At 38.4% G+C, this 25,435-nt stretch overlaps 1 protein-coding gene and 1 long non-coding RNA gene across 13 annotated transcripts; one reads left to right on the plus strand and one right to left on the minus strand.

The window, feature by feature from the left end:
* The first annotated feature begins 1,072 nt into the window (after positions 1 to 1,072).
* On the plus strand, positions 1,073 to 15,396 carry LOC143877807 (uncharacterized). 12 transcript variants are annotated; one of them, XR_013250798.1, is made up of 6 exons: positions 1,073 to 8,354; positions 8,478 to 8,524; positions 8,663 to 11,222; positions 11,916 to 12,283; positions 12,661 to 14,266; positions 14,382 to 15,396. It is a non-coding gene; the product is annotated as an uncharacterized LOC143877807 (long non-coding RNA). The 12 variants fall into 12 exon arrangements; XR_013250801.1 differs by lacking the exon at positions 14,382 to 15,396 and having other exon boundaries at positions 1,078 to 7,635; positions 7,722 to 8,354; positions 12,661 to 12,958; XR_013250802.1 differs by lacking the exon at positions 14,382 to 15,396 and having other exon boundaries at positions 1,078 to 7,467; positions 7,722 to 8,354; positions 12,661 to 12,958.
* Positions 15,397 to 16,538: 1,142 nt separating this feature from the next.
* On the minus strand, positions 16,539 to 21,417 carry LOC143877812 (protein NRT1/ PTR FAMILY 3.1-like). The gene is made up of 5 exons (XM_077380053.1): positions 20,759 to 21,417; positions 20,454 to 20,671; positions 19,276 to 19,835; positions 17,486 to 17,882; positions 16,539 to 17,175 (listed from the first exon to the last, which is right to left on the minus strand). Exons 1-5 carry the CDS (start codon positions 20,847 to 20,849, stop codon positions 16,699 to 16,701), a joined length of 1,743 nt encoding a protein of 580 aa, XP_077236168.1. The 5' UTR covers positions 20,850 to 21,417; the 3' UTR covers positions 16,539 to 16,698.
* Positions 21,418 to 25,435: the final 4,018 nt, after the last annotated feature.

Consider the following 25,435-nt stretch of genomic DNA (forward strand, 5'->3'; position numbering starts at 1 on the left):
ATTGTTCTGTCACCTGAGCTTAATGTCATCTCATATTGTCTTTATCTTTCATGTTCTCAGATGTGATATGCGCATGTTTGGTTTTTCTCTCTCTTGAAATACTGGCAGTACAAGACACACACACACACATACACATATATATATATATATATATATATATATATATATATATATATATATGTGGAAAAGGATTAGATGGTCGAGCGTATGGAAGTTAGGTGCGGAAGAGCTTGTAATTTGGGTTCTCCTGGACAGACGAAGCTCTCTCCCCCTCAACATACGTGCCTTTTGGGTTCTCCTCGACAGAAAAAACCCAAAAAGGCCGACGAAGCTCTCCCTCCCTCTCTCGACAGAAGCTTGCGATTGGGTTCTCCTCGACAGACGAAGCTCTCTCTCCCTCAACATACGAGCCTTTTGGGTTCTCCTCGATAGAAAAAACCCAAAAAGGCCGACGAAGCTCTCCCTCCCTATCTCGACAGAAGCTTGCGATTGGGTTTTCCTCAACATCTGTCGCTCTCTCTCCCTCAACATACGTGCATTTTGGGTTGTCCTCGACAGAAAAAACCCAAAAAGGCTCTCCGACGAAGCTCTCTCTCCCTCTCTCGACAGAAGCTCCGGCGGGCTCTCTCCCTCTCTCCGACGAAGCTCTCTCTCCCTCTCTTGACAGGTATGTGTTTCATTTTTGTTTTATTTGGGTTTAGTTCTATTCTAGGGAGAAAAAACCCAAAAAACTCAAAAAGCTATGTAATTTTGGGTTTAGTTCTATTGTAGGGGTTTTTTTTTTTCTACGGTTTTTTTTTCTGTTTCTTTGTGGATGTAGGTCTGTAATTTTTTTAGGGTATTGAAAACCTGTTTCATTTGTTTCTTTTGTGATCTAAGGTTTCGTTTTTGTATTTTTTTTTAGGTTTCTTTTGCGAAGCTCACGCCTTGTACTCGTGGTCTTCTCCACAGATGTACGTTTGTTCTTCTTCTTACTCATTTTCTTTTGATGTGCTTCAATTAGTTCTTCTTAATAATTTCTTATCGAATGAAGAAAAAAAAACCCCCTATAACAGTAACAAGATGGGTTTCTTTGTGTGGATTGAGTACATGGATTTAGGATTTTCTTTAACTGAAAAAAAAATCCTCAAAAGAGACCATAAAAAATGTTGGTTTTCTTCCACTTTTTCTTCACTGATTTATGGTTTTCTGCCATTGATTTTGTGTGGATTGAAGACTTGGATTTAGGGTTTTCATGACACCATATTTATCAATTTTTGAAACTGTTTTGGGTTTTTCAATGGTTTTTTAAAGATAAGAGTGAAGGTACTAAGGCTTTGATAGATTGTCTAAATGAGACACAAATGTCTAAATCTAAGATCGCAAAGACCATTAATTCGACCCACGATGGAGTAACAAGTGGGCTCTCAACAAATCAAGTAATTGCCAATTTGAGAGCAAAAAGGAAGAACAATTTGTAGCAAGAAGCAGTCTTAGTGGCCAACCATCTGCAAAAGAAACGATCGGAAGACCCAAACTTCTTTTTCTCGATGGAGTTAGACACGGATGGGACCTTCCGATCAATGTTCTGGGCTGACGCTAGGGCGAGGGATGCGTACATGACATTCAACGATGTCATTGGTTTTTATGTTACCTATAAAACAAATAGACTCTCTTTGCCATTTGCACCGTTTACAGGATTGAACCACCACAAACAGTCAACCCTTTTAGGATCTGCACTGCTAGCCCTTTTGCAGATACGCGTCATAGGTTTTGCGAGTGGCACATATGGAAGCATCTAGTTGAGAAAGGTGTAGAAATGCGGGATACCGATAGTGATTTTTACGGTGATTATAATCGGTGTTTTCATTCGAAAAAAATAGGAGTGTGAGGACAAATGGCAAGATTTGGTGGTCAAATATAAAATTTGTGGGAATGAATGGTTGTCTAGGATGTGGGAGCAACGAGAGCATTGGATGCGGGCAAATTGGAGAACCACTTTCACTGCTGGCATGAAATCAAGTCAGCGCAGCGAAAGCATGAATTCCTTCTTCGACGGATATGTGAACAACAACACCGGGTTACATGAGTGTTTGAATGCTTTTGAAAGGGCACTTGTTCAACGCAGTAAAACCGAAGCCGAAGAAGATTTCAAGTCAAAATATTCGATTCCTAAGATGCAAACGAATAGCCCATTGGAAGAAGAGGCCGGTAAATTCTATACGAGTATTATCTTTAACAAATTTCAGGATGAGTTGAAGGGTAGTAACAACTGTTGGTATGATCAGTTGAGCAGTGAAGGTACAGTGGAAGAGTATTCTGTAGGTCTTAGAAGTGATCAGAAGAGTAGATGGTGCAAGGTACAATATGACGATTCTGACGGAGTGACCGCGAGATGTGAGTGTGCTATGTTTGAGATAGAAGGGATATTATGTCAACATATCCTTCGTATTTTTGACCTTAAGCAATTGAGAATGGTCCCTGAGCGTTACATGTTAAAGAGGTGGTCTATTGAGGCTAGATATCGAGAGCGGGGTGTATTACCTACAAGCACACAAGAGAGTAATGGCATGAATCCTTTTAAGATGTCTCATCCGTCTCGTCGGCTAGCAGTGCAGATCCGAAAATGGTTGACTGTTTGTGGTGGTTCAATCCTGTAAACGGTGCAAATGGCAAAGAGAGTCTATTTGTTTTATAGGTAACATAAAAACCAATGACATCGTTGAATGTCATGTACACATCCCTCGCCCTAGCGTCAGCCCAGAACATGGATCGGAAGGTCCCATCCGTGTCTAACTCCATCGAGAAAAAGAAGTTCGGGTCTTCCGATCGTTTCTTTTGCAGATGGTTGGCCACTAAGACTGCTTCTTGCCCCAAATTGTTCTTCCTTTTTGCTCTCAAATGGGCAATTACTTGATTTGTTAAGAGCCCACCTGTTATTCCATCGTGGGTCGAATTAATGGCTTTTGCAATCTTAGATTTAGGCATTTGTGTCTCATTGAGACAATCTATCAAAGCTTTAGTACCTTCACTCTTATAAAATCGGTTATGGGAACGAAGCATTTTGGTTTTCAGTGGGGAGGTCAGCTCATGAGAATGGATGTCTTCAAAAGTTTTCACTATCCACTTCTCATCTCTATGTTTGATGATCATCCTAGCTTTACAATTTAGTCGCACAATGCGACGCTCCCTCATTTCCTACCCATTAGCTATCTTGCCCTTATCCCTTTTCAGCCCCCCTCTGTCACATACAAACGCCCTCGATATGACCTCATTTGTCTTCGTCGAAGAGGATGTACTGGACTTCCGTATCCCAAAGCTAGTGGCCAGTCCATAAGCATTGTAAAAATGATAGGCAGATTCCTATCTATCAAACGCCTGTCCCACAAAAGGCGTATTCACAACACCCTTCTCACCATCAACCTTTTTGGGTGTACTAAATGTACTAATGCCAACCTCATCTATGTCATTCACATCTGTCTCTGCACATTCAAGATGATCTTCATCCAGATTTACACCATCATCAACCATAAGTAAACTATGAGCATCAACTTCTTCAATAGCTAGGCCACATGCTTGCGACAAAGCATCATCAACCAAAGCACAGGGTCTACCATCACCTCGCTCAATAGGTACCCCACTTGGTTGCGAAGAAGTTGGATACATTTTAGCTATCTAAAAACATGAAAATTTGATAAATATATCCGTCAAACAACATGAAAATTAATCAAAGATACATTAAAGAAAGCAACTTGAAACCTTAGATTTAAGAAACCCTCAATCCATGTCATGATTTAAGAAATCAGTTGGAAGAACCTTAAATCCATAAAGCCATACAAGAATCTTTAAAAAACCATTGAAAAACCCAAAACAGTTTCAAAAATTGATAAATATGGTGTCATGAAAACCCTAAATCCAAGTCTTCAATCCACACAAAATCAATGGCAGAAAACCATAAATCAGTGAAGAAAAAGTGGAAGAAAACCAACATTTTTTATGGTCTTTTTTGAGGGTTTTTTTTTCAGTTAAAGAAAACCCTAAATCCATGTACTCAATCCACACAAAGAAACCCATCTTGTTACTATTATAGGGGTTTTTTTCTTTCTTCATTCGATAAGAAATTATTAAGAAGAACTAATTGAAGCACATCAAAAGAAAATGAGTAAGAAGAAGAACCAACGTACCTCTCTGGAGAAGACCACGAGTAGCAGGCGTGAGCTTCGCAAAAGAAACCTAAAAAAAAACACAAAAACGAAACCTTAGATCACAAAAGAAACAAATGAAACAGGTTTTCAATACCCTAAAAAAGTTACAGACCTACATCCACAAAGAAACAGAAAAAAAAACCGTAGAAAAAAAAGAAAAACCCAAGAATAGAACTAAACCCAAAATTACAGAGCTTTTTGGGTTTTTTCTCCCTAGAATAGAACTAAACCCAAATAAAACAAAAATGAAATACATACCTCTCGAGAGAGGGAGGGAGAGCTTCGTCGGAGAGAGGGAGAGAGAGCTTCGTCGGAGAGCCTTTTTGGGTTTTTTCTGTCGAGGACAACCCAAAAGGCACGTAAGTTGAGGGAGAGAGAGCGACAGATGTCGAGGAAACCCCAATCGCAAGCTTCTGTCGAGATAGGGAGGGAGAGCTTCGTCGGCCTTTTTGGGTTTTTTCTGTCGAGGAGAACCCAAAAGGCTCGTATGTTGAGGGAGAGAGAGCTTCGTCTGTCGAGGAGAACCCAATCGCAAGCTTCTGTCGAGAGAGGGAGGGAGAGCTTCGTCGGCCTTTTTGGGTTTTTTCTGTCGAGGAGAACCCAAAAGGCACGTATGTTGAGGGAGAGAGAGAACCCAAATTACAAGCTCTTCCGCACCTAACTTCCATACACTCAACCGTCTAATCCTTTTCCTCATATATATATATGAGAAAAGGGTTTCTGCGGTCGGTCGAGCACAGATAAGCTTATCTGCGCTCAAGCACAGAAGCAAGGGAGGGGGGGGGGGATCCTAAGCATTCCTGTGGAAGGCCCCATCATGGATGGCGGTGCCTACCAAAAATAAGCTCCATTGGATCACCGGAGGGTGTCCATTTGTGGGGCAAAAAATGGACGGATATTGTTTGTCCACTATCTGCTCTTTTTTTGGCCCCACAAATGGACACCCTAAGGTGATCCCAATGGAGCTTATTTTTGGTGGACACCCTATCAATGACAGGGCCCATCAAATGAATGCTTTGGATCCCATAAAAAAGGTGGGCCCACCTGTTTCTGTGCTCTAGCGCAGAAACCCTTCTCTCTCTCTGTTTCGTGTGTGTGTGTTTTGAATACCTGTATGATGTTTTGTTTCGTGTTTTCTTATTATACAGTTATGCAAATACTCCACTTTTCAGTTTTATCGCCTGATGAATGCAAGGGAAGTTTTTTTATTTGAGCTCTCTGGTTTTAGGTTCGCCTTGATAATTTAATGGTGATGGATTTTTTGTTGTTTCAGTGCCTTCATTAGGTAGTTTTAAGGAGAACTACCAGCGACATCAAAGCATGGAGTTTTAGAGGGTGTTTAGTGTTTTGGTATTTAACAAGCAAAAGGGCGAGCTATCAGTTACCCCTTGGGCATAAAGGGGTTTTGCCTTCTCGTTTGATATGTTGTTTCAAAAAGCATCTGATTTTATTGTCTAAGAATGTACCCAATGTCTTTCTTTTTTTTCAGGTTTCGAATGGTTGCTTGGTGTCATTCGTGTGGCTGTGGAACTATTTTGATCACCTTTGATATGTTATTCTGCAATGGGGTTTCTATGCTTGGAGATGTTGTTTGTCTATTATTTCTCTTGCAGGGTCACGCAAATTTTCAATGAATACAATGTTGTCCTTCAATTTTTTTGAGGAGTTCTGATATTTTTTGAAGGGGGCCTGTGTTTGGATTTTAAGAGTAAAAGAAGGTATCAAGAGATTGGATTTTCTTCTTCTCAACAAAGCTGTTTCGTTTTCTATTGATTGATGGATACAGGGAGGGTTTTCTTTGAGATACATATAATCGGTCTCGCCCCAGACAGCTTTCTTTGAGATACATATAATTGTTTCTTTTTTAGAGGGTTTTAAGGAGAGCTGTTGAAGATATTAAACCACATAGTTTCAGGGCTGGTATAGGACCTGTAATTTATCTTGCAAAGAGCGCGTTTGGAGTTAAGCATCTTAAATTTGTATATTTATTTTCACGATGGCAAGAAGAGTTTCCTTTACCAATTGATTCCAGACATGATTTAAAGGGGATTTCTGCCTTCTTCTGAATTGTTGTATAAGTTTCATCTGTTTCGATTCGGCATGAACTTAGTGGCTGTATGGCAATAATTGGCATCTGATTCTATTCGGCATGAACTTATGAACTTAGTGGCCGTATGGCAATAATTTGTTGTCTCTGATTTTAGATGTTGCCTATCTGGATCACGTTCGATACATTGTTCCGTAAAGATATTTTCTATGCATAGAGATGCTGTTGTTCAACCCTTTTATTTCTATTATATAATAGAAGCTGATTTTTAATGAAATTCAATCCGGTCCTACAGTTTTCCCAGGTACATGCTACTATGTGAGTTTGGATTTCAAGATTGAAAGATGATATATCTCAAATCTGATTCTATTCGGCATGAACTTATGAATGGTGGCCGTATGGCAATAATTTGTTGTCTCTGGTTTTAAATGTGGCCTATCTGAATCACGTTCGATACATTGTTCCGTAAAGATATTTTCTATGCATAGAGATGCTGTTGTTCAACCCTTTTATTTCTATTATATAATAGAAGCTGATTTTTAATGAAATTCAATCTGGTCCTACAGTTTTCCAAGGTACATGCTACTATGTGAGTTTGGATTTCAAGATTGAAAGACGATATATCTCAAGGCTGTATGAGTTTGTGATCTCTAATACTTTGTTATTCATCTTGATGATGATGTCTCTCCGGTTATATAACAAATCCCCCAGATTGATACTTTCTCCGGAGAAATGGCAAGGAATTTGTGGGAACAGTAACTTTGTTTCGACGTGAGTGAAATTATAACCGTTGAAACAAGATCTGACGGTGATAAGATTCTCTTCTTTTTCATCATCTGAAGGTTCTAGATCAGGTAACTTTCATTTCAGAATATTCGTGAGCCATTGGATGCCAAGAGTAGATGATGAGAGTCTGTAAAAAGACAATCATGTCCCCAAAAGGCATCCTTTTAACGCGGGTTTTGAAGTTTCCGGGCAGTCTCCTCAAAAAAGCATGCATGATCTGACCGTACTTATCGCCTACTCTTAACTGTTCATTTACCGCTGACTCTCCTATAAATGAAGGCCTCTTGTTAACTTTCTTAGCAAGTCTCTCGTTCCTAATAAACTTTTTTACCAAGTCTCCGTTGCCAATAAATTGCATCCCCTCTTTCGTCCATAGGGTTTGGTTTTCTTTGATTGTGCAGGTGGGTTGAGTTTCTTCTCTGCGAGGAAGAGGGTTGCGTCTCTGGATTTGTAAGGAATTCTGTCATGTTCTTTTTTTCAATTCGATGATCTGTGTTGGGATGCATTGGTTCAAAAGTTTCTTATAATCTCACGTTTAGATTATGCACACGAGATTGGATTTTCTTCTTCGCAATGGAGTAATTTCGTGTTTTATCGATTTATGGATACAAGAGGAAGGTTTTCTTCGAGTCTGATCCCAGAAATTACCTCTACTAGGGTTTCTATATTTTTTTGAAAATAAACTAGGGTTTCTATATTTGCAGATCTTGTTGGCGGGTGGAGATTTTCCTGGGAGAGAAAGTGGGTTGTGTCAATGGAATTCTGTCATGTTCTTTTGGTCAATTCGATGGCCTTTCTTTGCTGATTGTAAATTTTCATTGCCTGTGTCTGGAATGCACCGGTTAAAAAGTTTCTTATAATCTTTCGTTGGATCATTATATGCACAAGAGATTGAATTTTCTTCTTCACAACGAATCTGTTGTGTTTTTTATCGATTGATGGATAGACGAAGGGTTTTCTTTGAGATACTGATACTTGGTAGTGACGGATTTCATGTTTGCTTCATTTATTTTGTAGAGGGTTGCAAGGAAAGCCGTCAAAGATAGCAAACCATATAGTTTCTGAGCTGGTATAGGATCTGTTATTTATCTTCCAAAGAGCAAGTTGGGAATCTTGAATTTGTATTTTGATTTTCACAATGGCAATTAGTATCTCTTAGCAATCGATTTGTGAGATGGTTTAGAGGCAATTTAGCTTTTGAGTTGTTTTATTTGTAGCGTCCGATCCGTTTCCGCATGAACTGAGCGGATGCATGTTTTTTTTGTGTGTTGGCAGTACTTGTTGTCTCTGATCTTAGATGAGCTGTCTAAATAGCATTTGATACGTTGTTCATGAAAGTGAGTTTCTATGCTTAGAGATTCTTCTGGTTAATGCTATTACCTTTTGGTTAGTTCTATTATTTCTATTTTATGATAGAGGTGGACTTTAATGACATTCAATACGGTCCTACAATTTTTCAGGGTTCCTGCTACTTTGTGCGGAGTCTGGATTTCAGGATTGACAGATGGTATATCTTAAAGCTGTTTGAGTTTATGATCTCTAATTTTTTGTTATTCATCTAGATGATGTATATATGTTCCTCATATTGTGGCCTCAGCTGAGCTTAGGGTTTGTCTTAATACCTCCTTTTCTTTCCTGTTGTCAGATGTGATATGTACAGATGTCAATATGGATTTTTTCAGATGTTATATGTACAGATTTTTTCATTCCCCAGAAACACTTGATGGATACAAGAACTGGATTTCTTTGAGATATTTGTTTTGAATTCTTTATGATATTTTGTCTCAGATTTTGTTTGATTATTTCTTCTTCTCCATCAATCAAGAGCCTTCTGTTTCGTGAATTATCGACTGATGGATACAAGAAAAGGGTTTTCTCTAGGCTATTTTATGTTGGGGTCTGCATTGATAATTTCACGGCGATGGATTTCTTGCTGATTCCTTTTTTCTTTAGAGAGTTTCAAGGAGAATTGTAGCCGTCATCGAACCTTGGAATTTAAGAGGGTGCTTAGAACTTGATTATTCTTTACCAATGAGTGTGTTTGAAGCTGGATATCATTAGTTTCTGTCTATGACTTTTATCTTTTCATTATCAATGAGCGCTTTTGAAGTTGAGAATCTTGAGATTGTGTTCTGAATTTTAGGAGGGCAACAAGGGTGTTCATCAATTAATTTATGAAAGGTGGATAAGGGGATTGTTTTGTCTCTTCTGAACTGTAATATTAGTAGCATCTGCTTCTTTTTTGGCGAGAACTTAGCCTTCTGTCTTGGCACCTTTGTATGCGATTCAGTGAAGGGGATTTCTATGCTTATAGATGCTTACTGTTTATACTTATTTTTTCTATTTTATGATGAAGCGGTTTTTCATGAATTTCGATTGGGTCTTTCGGTTTTCTAGGGTTGCTGATTTGTGAAGGACGTCAAGAATGAAAGATGGGTATCTTGATGCAATGGGATTTTTTTATACTTATTCTATGTTATGTTGATGGTGTTTCTGTTCATTACATTGTTGTGTCACCTGAGCATAGGGTCATCTCATATCCTCGTTTTCTTTCATGTTCTCAGGTGTGATATACACAGCTTTTGGATATTCTCATTCTCGTGAAACAATTGATGGTACAAGGCGAGGGTTTCTTTGGATATATATATGTTTTGAATACCTTCTAAGATATTTTGTTTTGGGTTTTTCTAATATACGTCAGTGAAAATCCTTCTCCTGTTGAGTTTTATTGCCTGATGGATGCATGGGAAGGTTTTTATTTGAGCTCTCATTTTATGTTTTGCTTTGATAATTTTATGGTGAAGGATTTTTTTGTTGTTTCGTTACTTCATTTGGGAGTTTTAAGGAGAACTGCAAGTGACATCGAAGGATCGAATTTTAGAGGACGTTCGGGGCTTGTTATTTTAGAACAGGCAAATGGACCTTTTTAGCAATCAAATTTTGATACGGCATTAAAGAGTTTTGCCTTCTCTTTTGTTATGTTGTATTAAAGATCATTATCTTATTCTGTGAGAATGTAGCCAATGTGAGTGTGTAGCCAATGTCTAGTTTTTCAGGTTTCCAATGAGAGTTTGGTGCCGATGATGTAGCTGTTGAACTGTTTTGATCGCCTTTGATAGTCAGTAAAGGGGGTTAACCATGGAGTTGATGTTTGTTTATTATTTCTCATGCATGTTGAAGCAAATTTTCATTGAATCCTTTCTGGTTCTTAATTTTTCAGCAGTTTTGTTATGCAGTTGAGGGTTTGGATTTCAAGAGTGGCAGATAGTATCAGATATGGTAGGAAATCTTATTCTTTATATTTATTCTTATTTACCTTGACATCTCTCTTCCTTTATTGCCAATTTTTCATTGCCTGTCAGGAATCAGGAATGTATCAGTTAAAAAGTTTCTTATGTTCTTTCGTTGGACGTATTATATGCACAAGAGATTGGATTTTCTTCTTTGCAACAAAGCTATTTCATTTTTTATTGATTGATGGATACAGGGAGGGTTTTCTTTGAGATACATATAATCGGTCTTGCCCTAGACAGCTTTCTTTGAGATACATATAATCAGTCTTGACCTGGGCAGTTTTTTTTTGAGATACATATAATCGTTTCTTTTTTAGAGGGTTTTAAGGAGAGCTGTCGAAGATATTAAACCATATAATTTCAGGGCTGGTATAGGACCTGTAATTTATCTTGCAAAGGGCATTTTTGGAGTTGAGCAGTATTTTGATTTTCACGATGGCAAGAAGAGAGTTTCCTTTACCAATTGATTCCAGACATGATTTAACGAGGATTTCCGCCTTCTTCTGAATTGTTGTATAAGTTATCATCTGATTCGATTCGGCATGAACTTAGGGGCTGTATGGCAATAATTTGCATCTGATTCGATTCGGCATGAATTTAGTGGCTGTACGACAATAATTTGTTGTATCTGATCTTAGATGACCTATCTGGATCACGTTTGATACATTGTTCGTAAAGAGATTTTCTATGCATAGAGATGCCGTTGGTCAACCCTTTTATTTCTATTGCGTAATAGATGCTGATTTTTAATGAAAATTCTCTGGTCCTACAGTTTTCCAAAGTCCCCTGCTACTATGTGAGTATGGATTTCAAGATTGAAAGATGATATATCTCATGGCTGTATGAGTTTGTGATATAATCCTTTGTTATTCATCTTGATGATGATGTCTGTTCCTCAGATTGTGGCCTCAGGTGAGCATTGGGTTATCTCATTTCCTCCTCTTTCTTTCTTTTTTTTTTCTTTTTTTTGAAATGGTATCCTTTTCTTTCTTGTTTTCAGATGTGATAGGTACATGTTTTGATTTTATCATTCCCCTGAAACACTTGATGGATACAAGAAGTTGATTTCTTTCAGTTTTTTGTTTTGGATTCCTTTAAGATATTTTATTTGGTATTTTGCTTAATTATTTCTTCATCTGCGACAATCAAGAGCCTTCTGATTCATGATTTATTGACTGTTGGATACAATAAAAGGATTTTCTCTAAGCTATCTTACTTTGGGGTTTGCATTGATGATATTGCTTTTAAGGATATTTTGCCATTTCCTTTCTTCTTTATGGAGTTTCACGGAGAATTTTAATTTTCATCTAACCATGAAATTTCAGAGGGTGTTCCTAACTTCTTTTTTCTTTACCAAAGAGTGTGTTTGAAGCTGGGAATCTTGAATTTCTGTTCATGACTTTATCACTTCTTTATCAATGAGCGCTTTTGGAGTTGGGAATCTTGAAATTGTGTTCTGTTTTTTTACTAGGGCAACAAGAGTGTTAAACAATCAATTTCTGAAAGTGAGATAAAGGGATTGTTTTGTCTCTTCTGAAGTGTTAGTATTAATAGAATCTGCTTCTTTTTTTGGCAAGAACTTAGCCAATGTCTTTTTTTTTTCAGGTTGACATTGACAGGTGGTCACTGGTCGTACTAGACATTGTAACTGTCCTGGCTACTTTGATATGCTATTCAGTGAGGGGGATTTCTACGCTTTGCTTTTTGTTTATAGTTATCTCTTTTCTTGTAAGGTCAATCGATTTTTCATGAATTTCAATTGGGTCTTTCGGTACCAGGGATGCTGAGAATTTTTTTTTAAATCTTCTAAGTTTTGTTGATGATGTTTTTGTTCCTTACATTCTTGTCACCTGAGCTTAAGGTCTCTCATATCCTCTTTTTCTTTCATGTTCTCAGATGTGATATGCATAGGTTTGGATTTTCTTATTCTCGTGAAACACTTGATGGTACAAGGCGAGGGTTTCTTTTGATAAGTATGTTTTGGATACCTTACTTCTTAGATATTTCATTTTGGGGTTTTCTAAGATACATTAATGAAAATCCTTCGCTTTTCGGTTTTATTGCCTTGTGGGTGCGTAAAATGGTTTTTTTATTTAAGCTCTCCTTTTTGGGTTCGCCTTGATAATTTTATGGGGAAGGATTTTTTGTTGCTTCATTGCTTCATTTGGGAGCTTTTAGGAGAACTACAAGTTACACCAAAGATGGAACTTTAGATATTCAGGGCTTCTTATTTCACAATTTTAGTGATCAACTTCTGTTAGGGAGTAAAGGGGCTTTACCGTCTCTTTTTATATTTTTAAAAAAGCGTCTGATTTTATTTCATGAGAATAATGCCGATGTCTGTTTTCAGATTTCTAATGACCGCATGGTGCTGTTCGTGTGGGTGTTGAACTATTTTGATCGCCTTTTACTTGCTATTCGGCAAAGGGGGTTTCTATCCATGGAGATGCTTCGTTTATTATTTCTCTTGCACAGTAAAGCAATTTTTTATTGAATCAAATCCGGTCCTACAATTTTTTCAGTAGTTCTGATATTTTGTGAAGGGTCTGGATTTAAAGAGTGAAAGACGATATCAAGTTCTGTAAGAGCTGTTAATTTTTGAAAGAGGGATGAAGGAGGGATTGTTTTGTCTCTTCTGAATTGTAGTATTAGTAGCATCTGCTTCTTTTTTTGGCTAGAAGTTGGCCAATGTCTGCTTTTTCAGGTCAGTTGGTCAGTGGTCCTTGACATTGGAATTGTCTTGGTGCCTTTGATATGCGATTGAATGAGGGGGATTTCTGCACTTAATTGTTTTTTCTTGTTTGTAGTTATTTTTTCTCTTATATGTTGAAGTGATGTTTCTTGAAATTCAATTGAGCCTTTCGGTTTTCCAGGGTTGCTGATTTGTAAAGGATGTCAAGAGTGTAAGAGGGGTATCTTGAGCCTATTAGAATTCCTTAATTATATATCTTCTTAGTAATGTTGATGACGCTTCCGTTACTGGCATTATTTTGTCACTTGAGATTAGGGTCATCTCTTGTCGTCTTTTTCTTTCATGTTCTCAGATTGATATGCGGATGTTTGGATTTTCTCATTCTCTTGGAATACTGGCTGTACAAGACACTTGTTTCTTTGTGTGTGTGTGTGTGTGTGTGTGTGTGTGTTTTGGATACCGTTGTGTTATTTTATTTTTTTGGATATTCTTAATATACATTTATAACAATCATTCTCTTTTCAGTTTTATACGACGGATGCAGGGGGAAGTTTTTTATTTGAGCTCCTATTTTTTGGATTCGCCTTGATAATTTAATGGTGATGGATTTTTTGTTGTTTCATTGCTTCATTAGGGAGTTTTAAGGAGAACTACTAGTGACATCAAAGCATGGAATCTTAGAGGGTCTTTAGGTCTGTGCTATTTAACAAGCAAAAGGGCCTTTTTATCAATCAGCTACTGCTCGGGCATAAAGGGGTTTTTCCGTCTCGTTTGATATGTTGTTTCAAAAAACATCTGATCTTATTATCTAAGAATGTACCCAATGTCTTGTTTTTCAGGTTTCCAATTATCTCTTGTTGTCATTCATTTGGCTGTTGAACTATTTTGATCATCTTTGATGTATGTTTTCTGCAAAGTGGGTTTCTATACATGGAGATGCTCTTTGTCTATTATTTCTCTTGCACGGTTAAGCAAATTTTCATTGAATACAATCGTGTCCTTCAATTTTTTTAGGAGAGCTGATATTTTGTGATGGGCCTAGATTTTAAGAGTGAAAGAAGGTATAATGTGTGGTAGTGTGGTAGGAGGAATTAACTTCTGTAGGAAGGATAGAGGGATTGTTTTCTCTTCCGAATTGTAGTATTAGTAGCGTCTGCTTTTTTTTGTTTTGGCGAGAACTTAGCGAGTGTTTGGTTTTTCAGGTTGGCATTGACAGTTCGTCACTTATCCTTGGCATTGGAATTGTCTTGGTGCCTTTGATATGGTATTCAATGAGGGGGATTTCTTCACTTAGAGTTGTGTTTTGTTTATAGTTATTTTTTCTCTAATATGTTGATGTGTTTTTTCATGAAATTCAATTGGGCCTTTCGGTTTTCCAGGGTTCCAGATTTTAAAGGATGTCAAGAATGAAAGAAGGGTATCTTGAGGCTATGAAAATTCCTTTTTTTATATCTTCTTAGTTATGTTGATGATGCTTCCGTTTCTTGCATTATTTGGTCACTTGGGCTTTAGATGTATTTTTCTTTTATATTCTCGGATGTGATATGCGCAATTTTGGATTTTCTCATTCTGTTGAAATATTGGCGGTACAAGACACGCGTTTCTTTTGATATAGATAAATTACATGTGTGTGTATGTGGGAAATGATAAATGCCCCCCTTTTCGTTACTTTGGACACCCAGCTGCAGTGTACATGTTAATCACGTCATTGAATCCTTCCCATTTGTACTACATCAGCCCCTCTGCAGTCATAGAGACACTGCAGCTGGAGATATTTTGTTTTGGGTTTTCTTAATATACACATTTATGAAAATCATTCACTTTTCAGTTTCCCAATGGTCACTTGGTTTCATTCGTGTGGCTGTTGAACTATTTTGATCACCTTTGATGTGTTATTCTGCAAAGGGTTTTTCTATGCATGGAGATGCCGTTTGTCTATTATTTCTCTAGCATGCTAACGCAAATTGTCATTGAATACAAGCTTGTGCTTCAATTTCTTCAGAACTGATATTTTGTGAAGGGTCTGGATTTTGAGAGTGAAAGAGAGAATCTAGAGTGGCAGTGTCGTAGGAGGAATTAACTTTTCTGAAGGAAGGATAAAGGATAACATGAAGCAACGGTCGACATTCAACGATAAAAAGTACACATTATTGGGTTTTATGATTACATGATTTTGAAGCAAAAGGAAGGCGTATCAAGTGGACGGTTCGGATCAATCAAGGGTGGGACATCCTATATATATATATATATGTAGTGGGAACAGCACATTGTATGAGGTATCCATGGTTTTAAATTTCGGTGGAGACCGACACCAAAACCACCAAAATCCGAAATGGTCATTTATTTCGGCCGAAATTTCAGTTTTTCCGAAATTTGACCCAAAAATTCTGTTTTTTTTAATTAATTTAATATTTCACATAAATTTCGACCGAAATTACCGAAATTTAATATTGAATAAAATATTAATTTCGATTTTTGTACTACATTTCGACCGAAATTTCAGGGTCCGAAACCGAAATTTTAAACCATGTATGACAACTATTAACACTAAGGGCCAACTAAATCAATTGACACCTAATAAGAAGATTTTAAAGAGAGCATTTTGTGCACTGTTTAACGCTCATTAAATGGTCGCGATTGCTCATCTTTGTGCACCATCATGGGGCCATAAAAGAATGTCACTTTCACACGGAGACATCTGAAGCTAGCAATGCAAACGGGCTGGGTCAAGGCTCCGACTGCGGATCTGAAATATTAGATATGGGCTGGCCCAATGAGCTTGTATATATGGACTCGGACTGTGTGAGTAGATTGAGCCAAACCAGGCCTGGTACGGCTCTGGGTTCATGATGGGCCCAGCCTTTAACAAAGGCAATGTTCGTTTTGTTTTTGGGCAGTGATATTTTCCCCACCTCTGATGGATAACACCCCCCCCCCTCCCCCTAACAGATATCGTTAGGATATACAAAGGAGCGGAGGAGCCTCCGTTAACTTCGAAAGGCTTAAAAGCTAATGTTTTAGTGTTTTTTGTTTTTTTTGTTTTTTGTGTGTGTGTGGGGGGGGGGGGGGGGGGGAAGGATATCCAAACTAAATGCAATTTTTAGTCACGATGATCAGCTTTGGACTCGAACTCAATTCTCAAAATCCAAAACAAATAGACCCCAACAGACTAGAAGGGCCCATCCTTCTATAGCCAAAACATTGGGCTCAAGCCCAACCGAGAGTGCCACAAGCCCACTGATCCATAAGCCGATCCAGCCCAGACAAATTGCACTCTCCAAGGTAGAACAGAAATATTCTGGGTTGTTTAAAAGAATTGTTTTCTGAGGGTTTTAATTTAAGCTAGGAGAGTTCATGGGCCCTCAAATCATTAGGTTTAGTCCACAAAATGAAAGACCAGAATCTTAGGTCATGTCCGGTTACAGGGTTACTTTTGGTCATGGATCCTGCCATCAAACCCCCTAGCTTAAGCTCCTTACCCCAACCCAGAACTAGGGCAGTCAACTCACCAAAAACGAAATTAAGAACATACACTGTTCAACTTAATCCTTCATATTTCATACTCTCTAAGTTGGTATTTATTAAATCTTACCTCTCAGTCAATAAGAATACATGACCTCCGCCCTTATATTTTTTACACAATATGATACATCCGTAAACAGCAAAAAGAAAAAAAGGTCTAGACACTACATGTAGTTACACCCGGTTCCCAAGCTCTACTTCTCCAGCTTCCTCCTTGGGCCTTACTTGTAAGGGCTTGAGAGTGTACAATTTGGCACACATCACATAATAGACTAGATTGACAACCTGCAACACTGTGATCAACCAATAGAAGTACTCCAGCCTCCCCCTGTTAAGATTGTTATTAGGAAGCCATTCTGTAGTCTTGTGGACTATGGAAACTAAGAAGGTACTAACGTAGCTCCCGGCTGAGATGGAGGTCCAGAAGAGAGCGGCCGCCGTGCTCCTCATACTCTCCGGCGACTGATCGTAGAAGAATTCCAAGTGTCCAATCGACATGAATGCCTCCCCAATCCCGAATAGGCAATATTGGGGAACAAGCCAAAAAACCGAGATGGGGATGATAGCATGTGGGTTATCAAGGAGGCCATGATCGGCCGCAACCTGCTTCCGCTTGATCTCGACAAAGCTGGCCACGAGCATGGCCGGTACCTGTTGAAGTATAAATGATTAAATAACACTAACTGTAATAACTTAAGCTTTTGGAGCAATTGGTTGTTTCACATGGTATCAGAGCTATTGCCTCACGGCACGGGTTCAAAACCCAATAACTCGATATTAAAAATTTCAAGTGTACGGGTTCAAAACCCAATAACTCCATCTTCAAAATTTTCACGTGTACAGCCTATCCAAATGAAAAGATTGGACACACATGAGGGGGAGTAGTGTCAAAGTACAAATGATTAAATAACACCAACTCTAATAGCTTAAGCATTTGGAGCAATTGGTTGTTTCACGATACCAATATGGCGTAGCCGACGCCCATTCGTTGGAGGAAAGTGATTCCACGGTTGAGACCGGTCAAGCGGCGAGCAGTGGGAATGAGGATGCGGTCATAGAGGGAGATTGTGATGAGCATGGAGAGCATGGTGAAGACCGACATGGACCCTGGCGGGATTTCAAAGGAAGGGGTGAGATGCCTGTTCATGGTCCTTGCTTGTTGCAGAAAGAAGGTGCCTTGTTGTGCCCCCGCCGTTATTGCTAGGATTCCGGCCGCCCATATCGGTCCCATTCGGATCACCGATTTCAATTCCTCCACCCTGTGAACCGTGTTCAATCTCCATAGGTTGGGGGTTGTTTCCGGTGATAGGCATTTTATTGCTTCTTCGTTTGTTACAATGGCTGCCTTATCCAAAAAGCTGCAGCACACAAGATGCACATTTAGAAACTTGCCTTGCCAATCATTCACTCATTTGAGTTAACTCAGTTCTGGCTGAGTCAAGTCAATAATACCTCAAAAATTTCGTTAGACTCGCCCGAGTCAATTGTTTGGTACGACACTTTAAAAACTTGACTACCATTCAAATTGTTACCAAATCCTAGGGGCACATTCCGCAACCGTTCTCGTTCTCGCAGTGGATGAGCCAAGAAAAATTATCTCGATTTTTGGAATCCAAGAAAAATATTTCTGTTGGAAAATAAATATTTTCTTGGCAAAATTATTTCTTTCTACAATTTAAACGGGAATGATTTGATTATGGTTAATTTAGAGGGAGATTATATATCATAAATTGATGGTCCCGCTAAGTAAATATTGAATTCCAAGTCACCTTTTTTGTGGAAAAAATTTTCTGAGGAAAAAAATTTCTTTGTACAATTCGAAGGGGAATGATATGATTGTGGTTAATTTAGAGGAATCTTATCATAAATCAATGGTCTCACTAAGTAAATATTGAATCTCAAATCATCTTTTATGGTGTGAAAAAACATAATAAAATTTAGAAATATTTGGCTTTCCAAACTTGTCCAAAAATACCTTACAATATAAACAAAGCTTTAATAGAAATATTTTTTGGCAATGCTGAAAATTATTTAATGGAAAAAGTCCTTTAAAAAATAAAGTGGAAATATTTTCCAGTAAAAAATCACAGCTATAGCATGTGTGGTTTTTTGGCGTTATTTGATGAAATTGAGGATTTTGTTGCGGGTTCGGCTATTATCTTTAATCACGTTTAGAGGTCGGCAAACGAAAAGGAGGATGTGTTAGCTAAGCAGGGAGTTGGGAGGGAGAATATTCTTTGGTTCGATCATCTTCCTCTGTAGTATAATTTTGTTATTTTTTTTGTATCTTTTCTTATTCTTCCCTGTTTCTTCTTTCTTGTTTTTGTTCTCTTGGTTGCCCTTTCTCGGGTGCTCCCTTGTCATTTAATACAAATCGATACAAATTGCCATTTCAAAAAAAAAAAAAAAAAACATGCGTGGATCTTTTTTTAGGGAAAAATTTTACATAAAAAATAGATTACCAAACAATGGAAATTTCATTTATAAGGAAAAAAAACTTTCAAGAAAACTTTTTCGATGTTGCTAAACAGGCCCTTAAGTTTGACAGAAAAAAGAGAGAGGATGTTTTACAAAGAATATGATATGAGCTTTGCTATTCCTCTTTACATTTTTTTCAACTCCGTCGAGTTGTTAGTGAGTCAACTCGTTTTATTGGCGAGTCAAGTCAACTCAGCAGAGAGTTTCACCACTATGTTTGATATGCAGAGGAAATTAATTCAGATTAAAGGGATTGAAAAGAAAGAGAATTACGTTAACTGGTTAGTATGAAGAAGCTTTCCGGTGGCTGATATGGAGGCATCGAGCTTATCGTTCTCATAAAGCAAGTTCGGATCCGAAACCATAGGCAAATTCCTCTTCCTAAAGGCAGCAACAACCACCTGAACCAAGCGGGTGAATGGACTACCACACGGATCAAAGGTCCGATAAAGAGGGTAACCAACTACGAAGGTGATAATAGAGAGAAACATGGCAATAGTAGGGATCCCAAGGCCCCATCCCCATCCAATATTCTCCTGTATATAGACTATAACCGTTACGGCTACGAGGATCGAAAGGCCCATGCAAAAATAATACCAATTGAAGAAATTCGAAGTTCTAGTCTTTTGAATGGGGTCCGTTTCATCAAATTGATCGGCCCCAAACGCCACCACGCAGGGCCGGATTCCACCGGAGCCGAGCGCTGTTAGCAGTAATGACGCGTAGAGAATATAGAGCTGCCATGGTGCCGCTTCTTGGCATGGCAGGTTGCCGGTGCATGGTGGTGGCCTGAACTTTGGTAGAACTGCCGACATGGTCAAGCTTATCATACCCTGTTGCATATAATTTGCACAAATTATAGTCTGGTTAAGGGGTAGGGAAATGATATTTCCACCTTGTTTTTGCCAAATTGATGTCAGTTTTAGAAGATAAAAAATGGGAATTTCTTCCAAAATTGGGTTTTATTCCTTAAATTAAGTATGGCACCGTACAGTCCAAAAGGCTTTTCTGGCCTCAAGTCATATAAAGCATAGAAATATGTTTGGAACAACCCCAAGTTTTCCTAGATGATCCAAAGTTTTCCAAGCTATCCTAATAAGTTTTTTTAGACGACTCCTATTAATTTGAGGCCTTAACCTTTGTTTTTTGCATGAATAAATACAAAAGTACCCACGTTTCTTTATGAATAGCCATAATACTACTCTTTTTGTCTTAAAAAAAATATAGAAATCTCATAAGAGGAAGATGACCCAAACACGTTTACAGACTATAGTGGATAATTAAACATAACCATAAAATTTTCCTAGAAACCAATAGAGATTTCTCACAATCTTTGAGAAAAGAAAATTCTCTACCGGGTGTTCTATCTTAAGCTTGTTATTCTTCATGGAAGCTAAAGAAAAAAAAAAATTTTAAAAAGAAGAAGAAATGATATAGGTGTAGCTCTTAACTATCTGATATATTATCGAAGCTACGGTTATCGTCCAAAAGCGACCGGCAAAGGAATCGGCGATGAAGGCTCCGATCAACGGCGTCAAGCTTGCAGTCCCACTGAAGTTGGTGAGTGTGTTGGCTGCCTTTGTTAGAGGCATGTGTAGTTCTCGGGTTAAGTAACTTATCATGTTAGTTCCAAAACCAAAAACTGCCAATTTCTCACAAACTTTATTTGCTGCAAACCAACAAACCAAAATCAAATCAAAGAAGAAGAGAAAAAGCTATAATATTACTAATATGTGACTCATATGTAAAAAGTTACCAAAGATGAAGGGCATTGTTCTAAGCCCTCCTTTTTTTCTCTTATGTGTTTCATTTCCTTCTTCCTTCCTAACTTCCTCCATCTTTGCCATCTCTTCCCTTCAATTCCAATGCAGAAAAGATGCCGCCAAGGCCACTATAAATAGTACTTTTGGACTTATCATCTGTGTAACCTGTACTGCCAGTTTGTGTCCACATGTATGAAATTTCATTATTGGGGGAGTGGCATTTGTGTAACATAAAGGGGTTTTCTGTATTATTTTTTACACTGTTTGTTTGGGGAGTACAAGTAATTGGGTAGTATTTTTAGTTTGGATTTTTTCTTCATAAATGAGAAACAAACAATAGTGTGGAAAAGATGTCGGAGTAGAATCGTCTGATTCTGGGATTTGGAATCCGAAAAGTAGGCGATGACAGGAAGAAGAGCCGTGCCCTTTCAGAAGGTTTGTGACAAACGACAGCAGCTACACCATACACCCTGCTCTTGGTGCAACTCTCCAACAGTGTAACATCCATGAGATAACGAGATCTATTATTCTTCCCACCTTATTGAATTGCAAAACCTCTCTTCCTCGTTTTCACAATTGTGAAGGTGGAATTACTGTGACAGGTTGGTGATACCTTGTCGCGACCCAAATAGATATGCCAAGTCCTCATTTGCGCACAGAGACAAGATTTCTGGGATAAATTTCTTCATTGAATTTAAGAAAGGCTACATACATGTTATTTATATAAAACCCCTCATCTAGATAACCCTTATCTCTAATACTCCTACATTTACTAAACAACTAGAGAGTATATTTAAAAATAACAAATATCTAAGTAGATTCCACCCGCCTTGAAATCAACCTTGTCCTCAAGGTTGGATTATTGAAGAAAATAATTTATTCTACCGGGAGTCCCAAAATCGTATTGTGCATGATTTTGTTGAGTAATACAAATAACGCTGGACTCCCATCTTCAAAACCAATTGTTGTGATCCTTTGCACTCCACCTTAAAAATTCGTAGTGGTCAAACATAAAAAGCAATAAGATTTTTCATCTTTGTCGGCATCAATTCTCTCACTTTTCTCTACACGAACATTAGTTTTATCAAGTTTCAACTTTACATTTCTTTGCGTATTTCTTCGATCATCGCTACACCGATTTTGTCCAAGCCTTCCGTAAATCGTTGGTGTTCTTCCATCAATTTCAAAACAAGTACATTGATCTTCCAAAACTCATCACACATGAAACCCGCAGTCTCCCATATTGTAGGATCGACCGTTCTGATACCAATTGTTACAAACCCAAACTAATTCGCTACGCATTTGATCTTCTTAGAGGGAAGATCAACCTCTCAACCCGTTTCAAGGGAAGCGGGTTGAGAGGTTGAGTCCAAAACTGATTATTGGCCTCAAAATTAAACACAATTTCAAGAATTGATTATTAGTCCAAAACTGATTATTGGACTAAAAATTGTGAGCAATTTGAGTCCAATAATCACTTTTTGGACTAATCGATACTACAACCATTCTACGTTGGGACCCGGGTAGAATTTGCCCTTATAAGTTGGCCGTTAAGGGGAGGGTGCCCAAGCCCTTATAAACCCATCCACATCTATTCACTTTCCCATGGGGGGATTATTGCTTTTGCGTGGAACCCAACAATCTCCCACTCCACGTGGAAGAAACGTGGACAATCTCTCCCCTCCACGCAAGAGCAACGTGGGAACTACTAAGAGATCTTCCCTAAGGGATTTTCCATCCTTGAAGGCATACCGGGGTTACTGAGATCTTCTCCAAGGGACTTTTTTCGTCTTTAAAGGCACACAAGGGTTACCACGCCCCAAATCTGATACCACTTGTTGGGACCCAGGTAGAAATCGCCCTTATAAGCTAGCCATTAAGGGGAGGGTGCCAAAGCTCTTCTAAGCCCATCCACATCCATTCACGTTTCCCATCATAGCCAAAAGTGCCCCAAACGTAATCGGTTTGGGGTTCACTATCGGTTCTCACAATCTAAAAGGGCTAAAGCATCAATTCTCAGGCAAGTTTGTTTAAGATTATGACAACAGATTCTGAGTGAAAAATTGAAGTCCAATAGTAAGTTTGGCACTCACAATCGGTTGTCTTAATCTCAAACGAATAGGGCCTCAAAATCCAAAAGAAAGAGGGAAAAGGAAGAATGCGAAGCTTTGCTAAAGAGTTGCCGAACAAGCGTATAGGGCAAAACCAAATAAAGCTATCTAATTAAAGACAGTTTTTTCACAAGGATAGATAGTTTGTTCAGGGCCCCGTTTGGAGGTTCACTTCACCCACCCAACTCAATGGGTGGTCCAAGCCCACATCTTACATGTGGCCGATTCGAACCATTCATCCAGCGGGTACCAACCATTGAGTTGAGTCATCATCCTAACCATTGTTTTTATGTAAGCAACGTGATTTTCAGGACATGGCCCCACAAGGGACGAATTCCACAATTTCAAATAATTTAAATAGAAAAGTCAAAGATGCTTTTGCATTGTGTTTAAAATTTGGAGGGAAGATTCAAATTAAAGTTCTCCCTCTCTTTCTTTGAAAACTATAATCAATTGCATGAATGGGGACTTGAACTTAAGACCTTGATGTGTGTATGAACATTGTGCTCTCTAAACCAAGGCAAAATAAATAGTCCCACATAGGAGCTTGAGAGAATTTTTCTCATCCATATAAGATGGAGAGTTGGAGAAAGGCTTGAGCCTTCAAGGGGCTTTAGAATTTGTTGGGTCTTGGGCTTTTAGAAGAGCACAAGCCCACGTGTAAAAAACACACGCGCGCGTGCCTCGCCTCGTCGGGCCGTGCCGTGGTCGTGGTCGTGGTCCGAGGTTTGGGTTTAAATGAAAAGGTTATTTTATTGCAAAAAACCGTTTTAATTTTTACCCTTTGGTTTTGATATGGACACACTACCTTAATTGCAAAGAACCGTTTAAAATCTCAACGGTCACAAAAATGACTGTTAGGAGAAAAAACATTACTGGCCTTTAAGGGTGTGTTTTAATGGTGGCTCTCCCCAACAGACACTTTCAGGTCTATAAAAGGGGACGAGACAGATTGTTTTAGAAACAGAAAATTACACAGACGTTTTTGCACATTCTGAAATTTATAACTCAAGGCTTTCTGTTCTGTTCTTCTTCCTCCTTCGTTCCGTTCATTCTGAGCACAATTCCGTTGGTGATTCTGGGTGGACCAGTCAGCGAGTGCACGTGGACTGGGGCCAATTTTGGCTGTTTTATCTTGGAGCGTCAGTTCGCAAATCCCGGTTGCACCGGTAGGGGGCGGATACGATTCTTAAGGAGAGTGACCAGTGGCACGACTCAGCCTTATTCTTTTCAATCCGATTTTCTGAGGGTTTTCAATCAAACAGATAAGTTCTATTTTATTTCTGATTTTCAAACAGAAAGAGTTTTTTCATTTCAAGTTGCAGATTTTTTGGGTTTGAATAAACCATAGATCAGATCCATAATCTAAATATTTTTCCAACAGTCTTAAGAATCGTATCCAAACAGATATGACCTTGTGTGGACTAGGGCTGTTCACTATGCGGTTAAAACCGAATTAACCGACCGAACCGAACTCGATCGGTAAATTCGGTTTGGTTAGTTGGGGCTTCGGTTCGGTTTCGGTTTCCGTATTTACTCATTTTCGGTTTTCGGTTTCGGCTTTGGTTAGTGTAAAACATATTTCGGTTATCACCGAAAAACCGAATTAACCCACTGGTATAAAGTTATTGCACTTTTACCCCCCATTCAAAACAGCTTAGCCCACTTGGTTTTGGCCTTAATCCCAAAAGGACATGTCCAAAACCACATGGTTTCTAGCAACAAAACAGCTTTCACCAAAATGCATAAGAAAAAAGTAACCTTCTTTTCAAATGATAAAACCGCCTTCCACATACCACATAGTGGTTTTTGGTCTCAAAATCTCACAAAAGTTGGTTGGGTGCGGGGAATAGGTGTACTAGCAATAGGTTTTTTAGCCTTTTGTAGAGGGAGAAGAGTACAAGTCATGGTTCAATTTAATGATAAAAAAAAGTCATGGTTCAATAAACGAGGCATGATAGCGACAACTCTCTATCTCTCTCTCCAGCTGGCTACAGCCTCACCCTCTACAATTAAACACCATGATTAAAAAATTTATCTTATTGACTGTAAAGATTTAAAAACTATTCCATTTTTAGCAAGACAATGATCAACGACCCAGATTGTTCAATTATAGTTAAAGTGATGGCAGTTGGAGGAACTAGCGATGGCCCACAAGATTGTATTAGAATGAGATACATCAAAAGTATACAGCAAAGACCGGAGTGCTAATATCAAAGAAGGGGCCCTTTCCAATTATCCATTCCTTCTCATGCCTTTCTTTCCCTTTCTCGCTCCCTTTTCTAGGGTTGCAAAAAGAAAAAATAAACAAAGGTCCGTTCTTTGCATTTGATTTGATTTGATTTGTCCATTTCTCCCATCACAGAAACCTTAAGCAATAGAAAAAGAAGAAGAAAATGAAGAAGAAGAAGAAAATATATGTTTGCATTAAACCCTACTTTATTTTCATTTCTCATGATTTCTCCCATCATCTCTACAAGGAACCCTACTTTTTTTTAATCTCTTTGTTCTATACTTCTATTTTCAGTTTTTCCATTTTTTTTCACTTGTCTGCTTATC

The sequence above is a fragment of the Tasmannia lanceolata genome, unplaced genomic scaffold, assembly GCF_043159265.1.
Source record: "Tasmannia lanceolata isolate RefF3 unplaced genomic scaffold, GAP_Taslan_0.1 ptg000005l, whole genome shotgun sequence".
Taxonomy (NCBI): Eukaryota; Viridiplantae; Streptophyta; class Magnoliopsida; order Canellales; family Winteraceae; genus Tasmannia; species Tasmannia lanceolata.

What these genes read in the sequence shown, in the direction of transcription:
- LOC143877812 (XM_077380053.1), bottom strand. Translation starts at nt 20,849, where the DNA reads ATGGCAAAGATGGAGGAAGTTAGGAAGGAAGAAGGAAATGAAACACAT. An exon ending in CTTCGATAATATATCAGATA is followed by an intron (nt 19,836 to 20,453) that starts GTTAAGAGCTAC and finishes TATATGCAACAG; the next exon opens with GGTATGATAAGCTTGACCAT. An exon ending in CTTCATACTAACCAGTTAAC is followed by an intron (nt 17,883 to 19,275) that starts GTAATTCTCTTT and finishes TGTGTGCTGCAG; the next exon opens with CTTTTTGGATAAGGCAGCCA.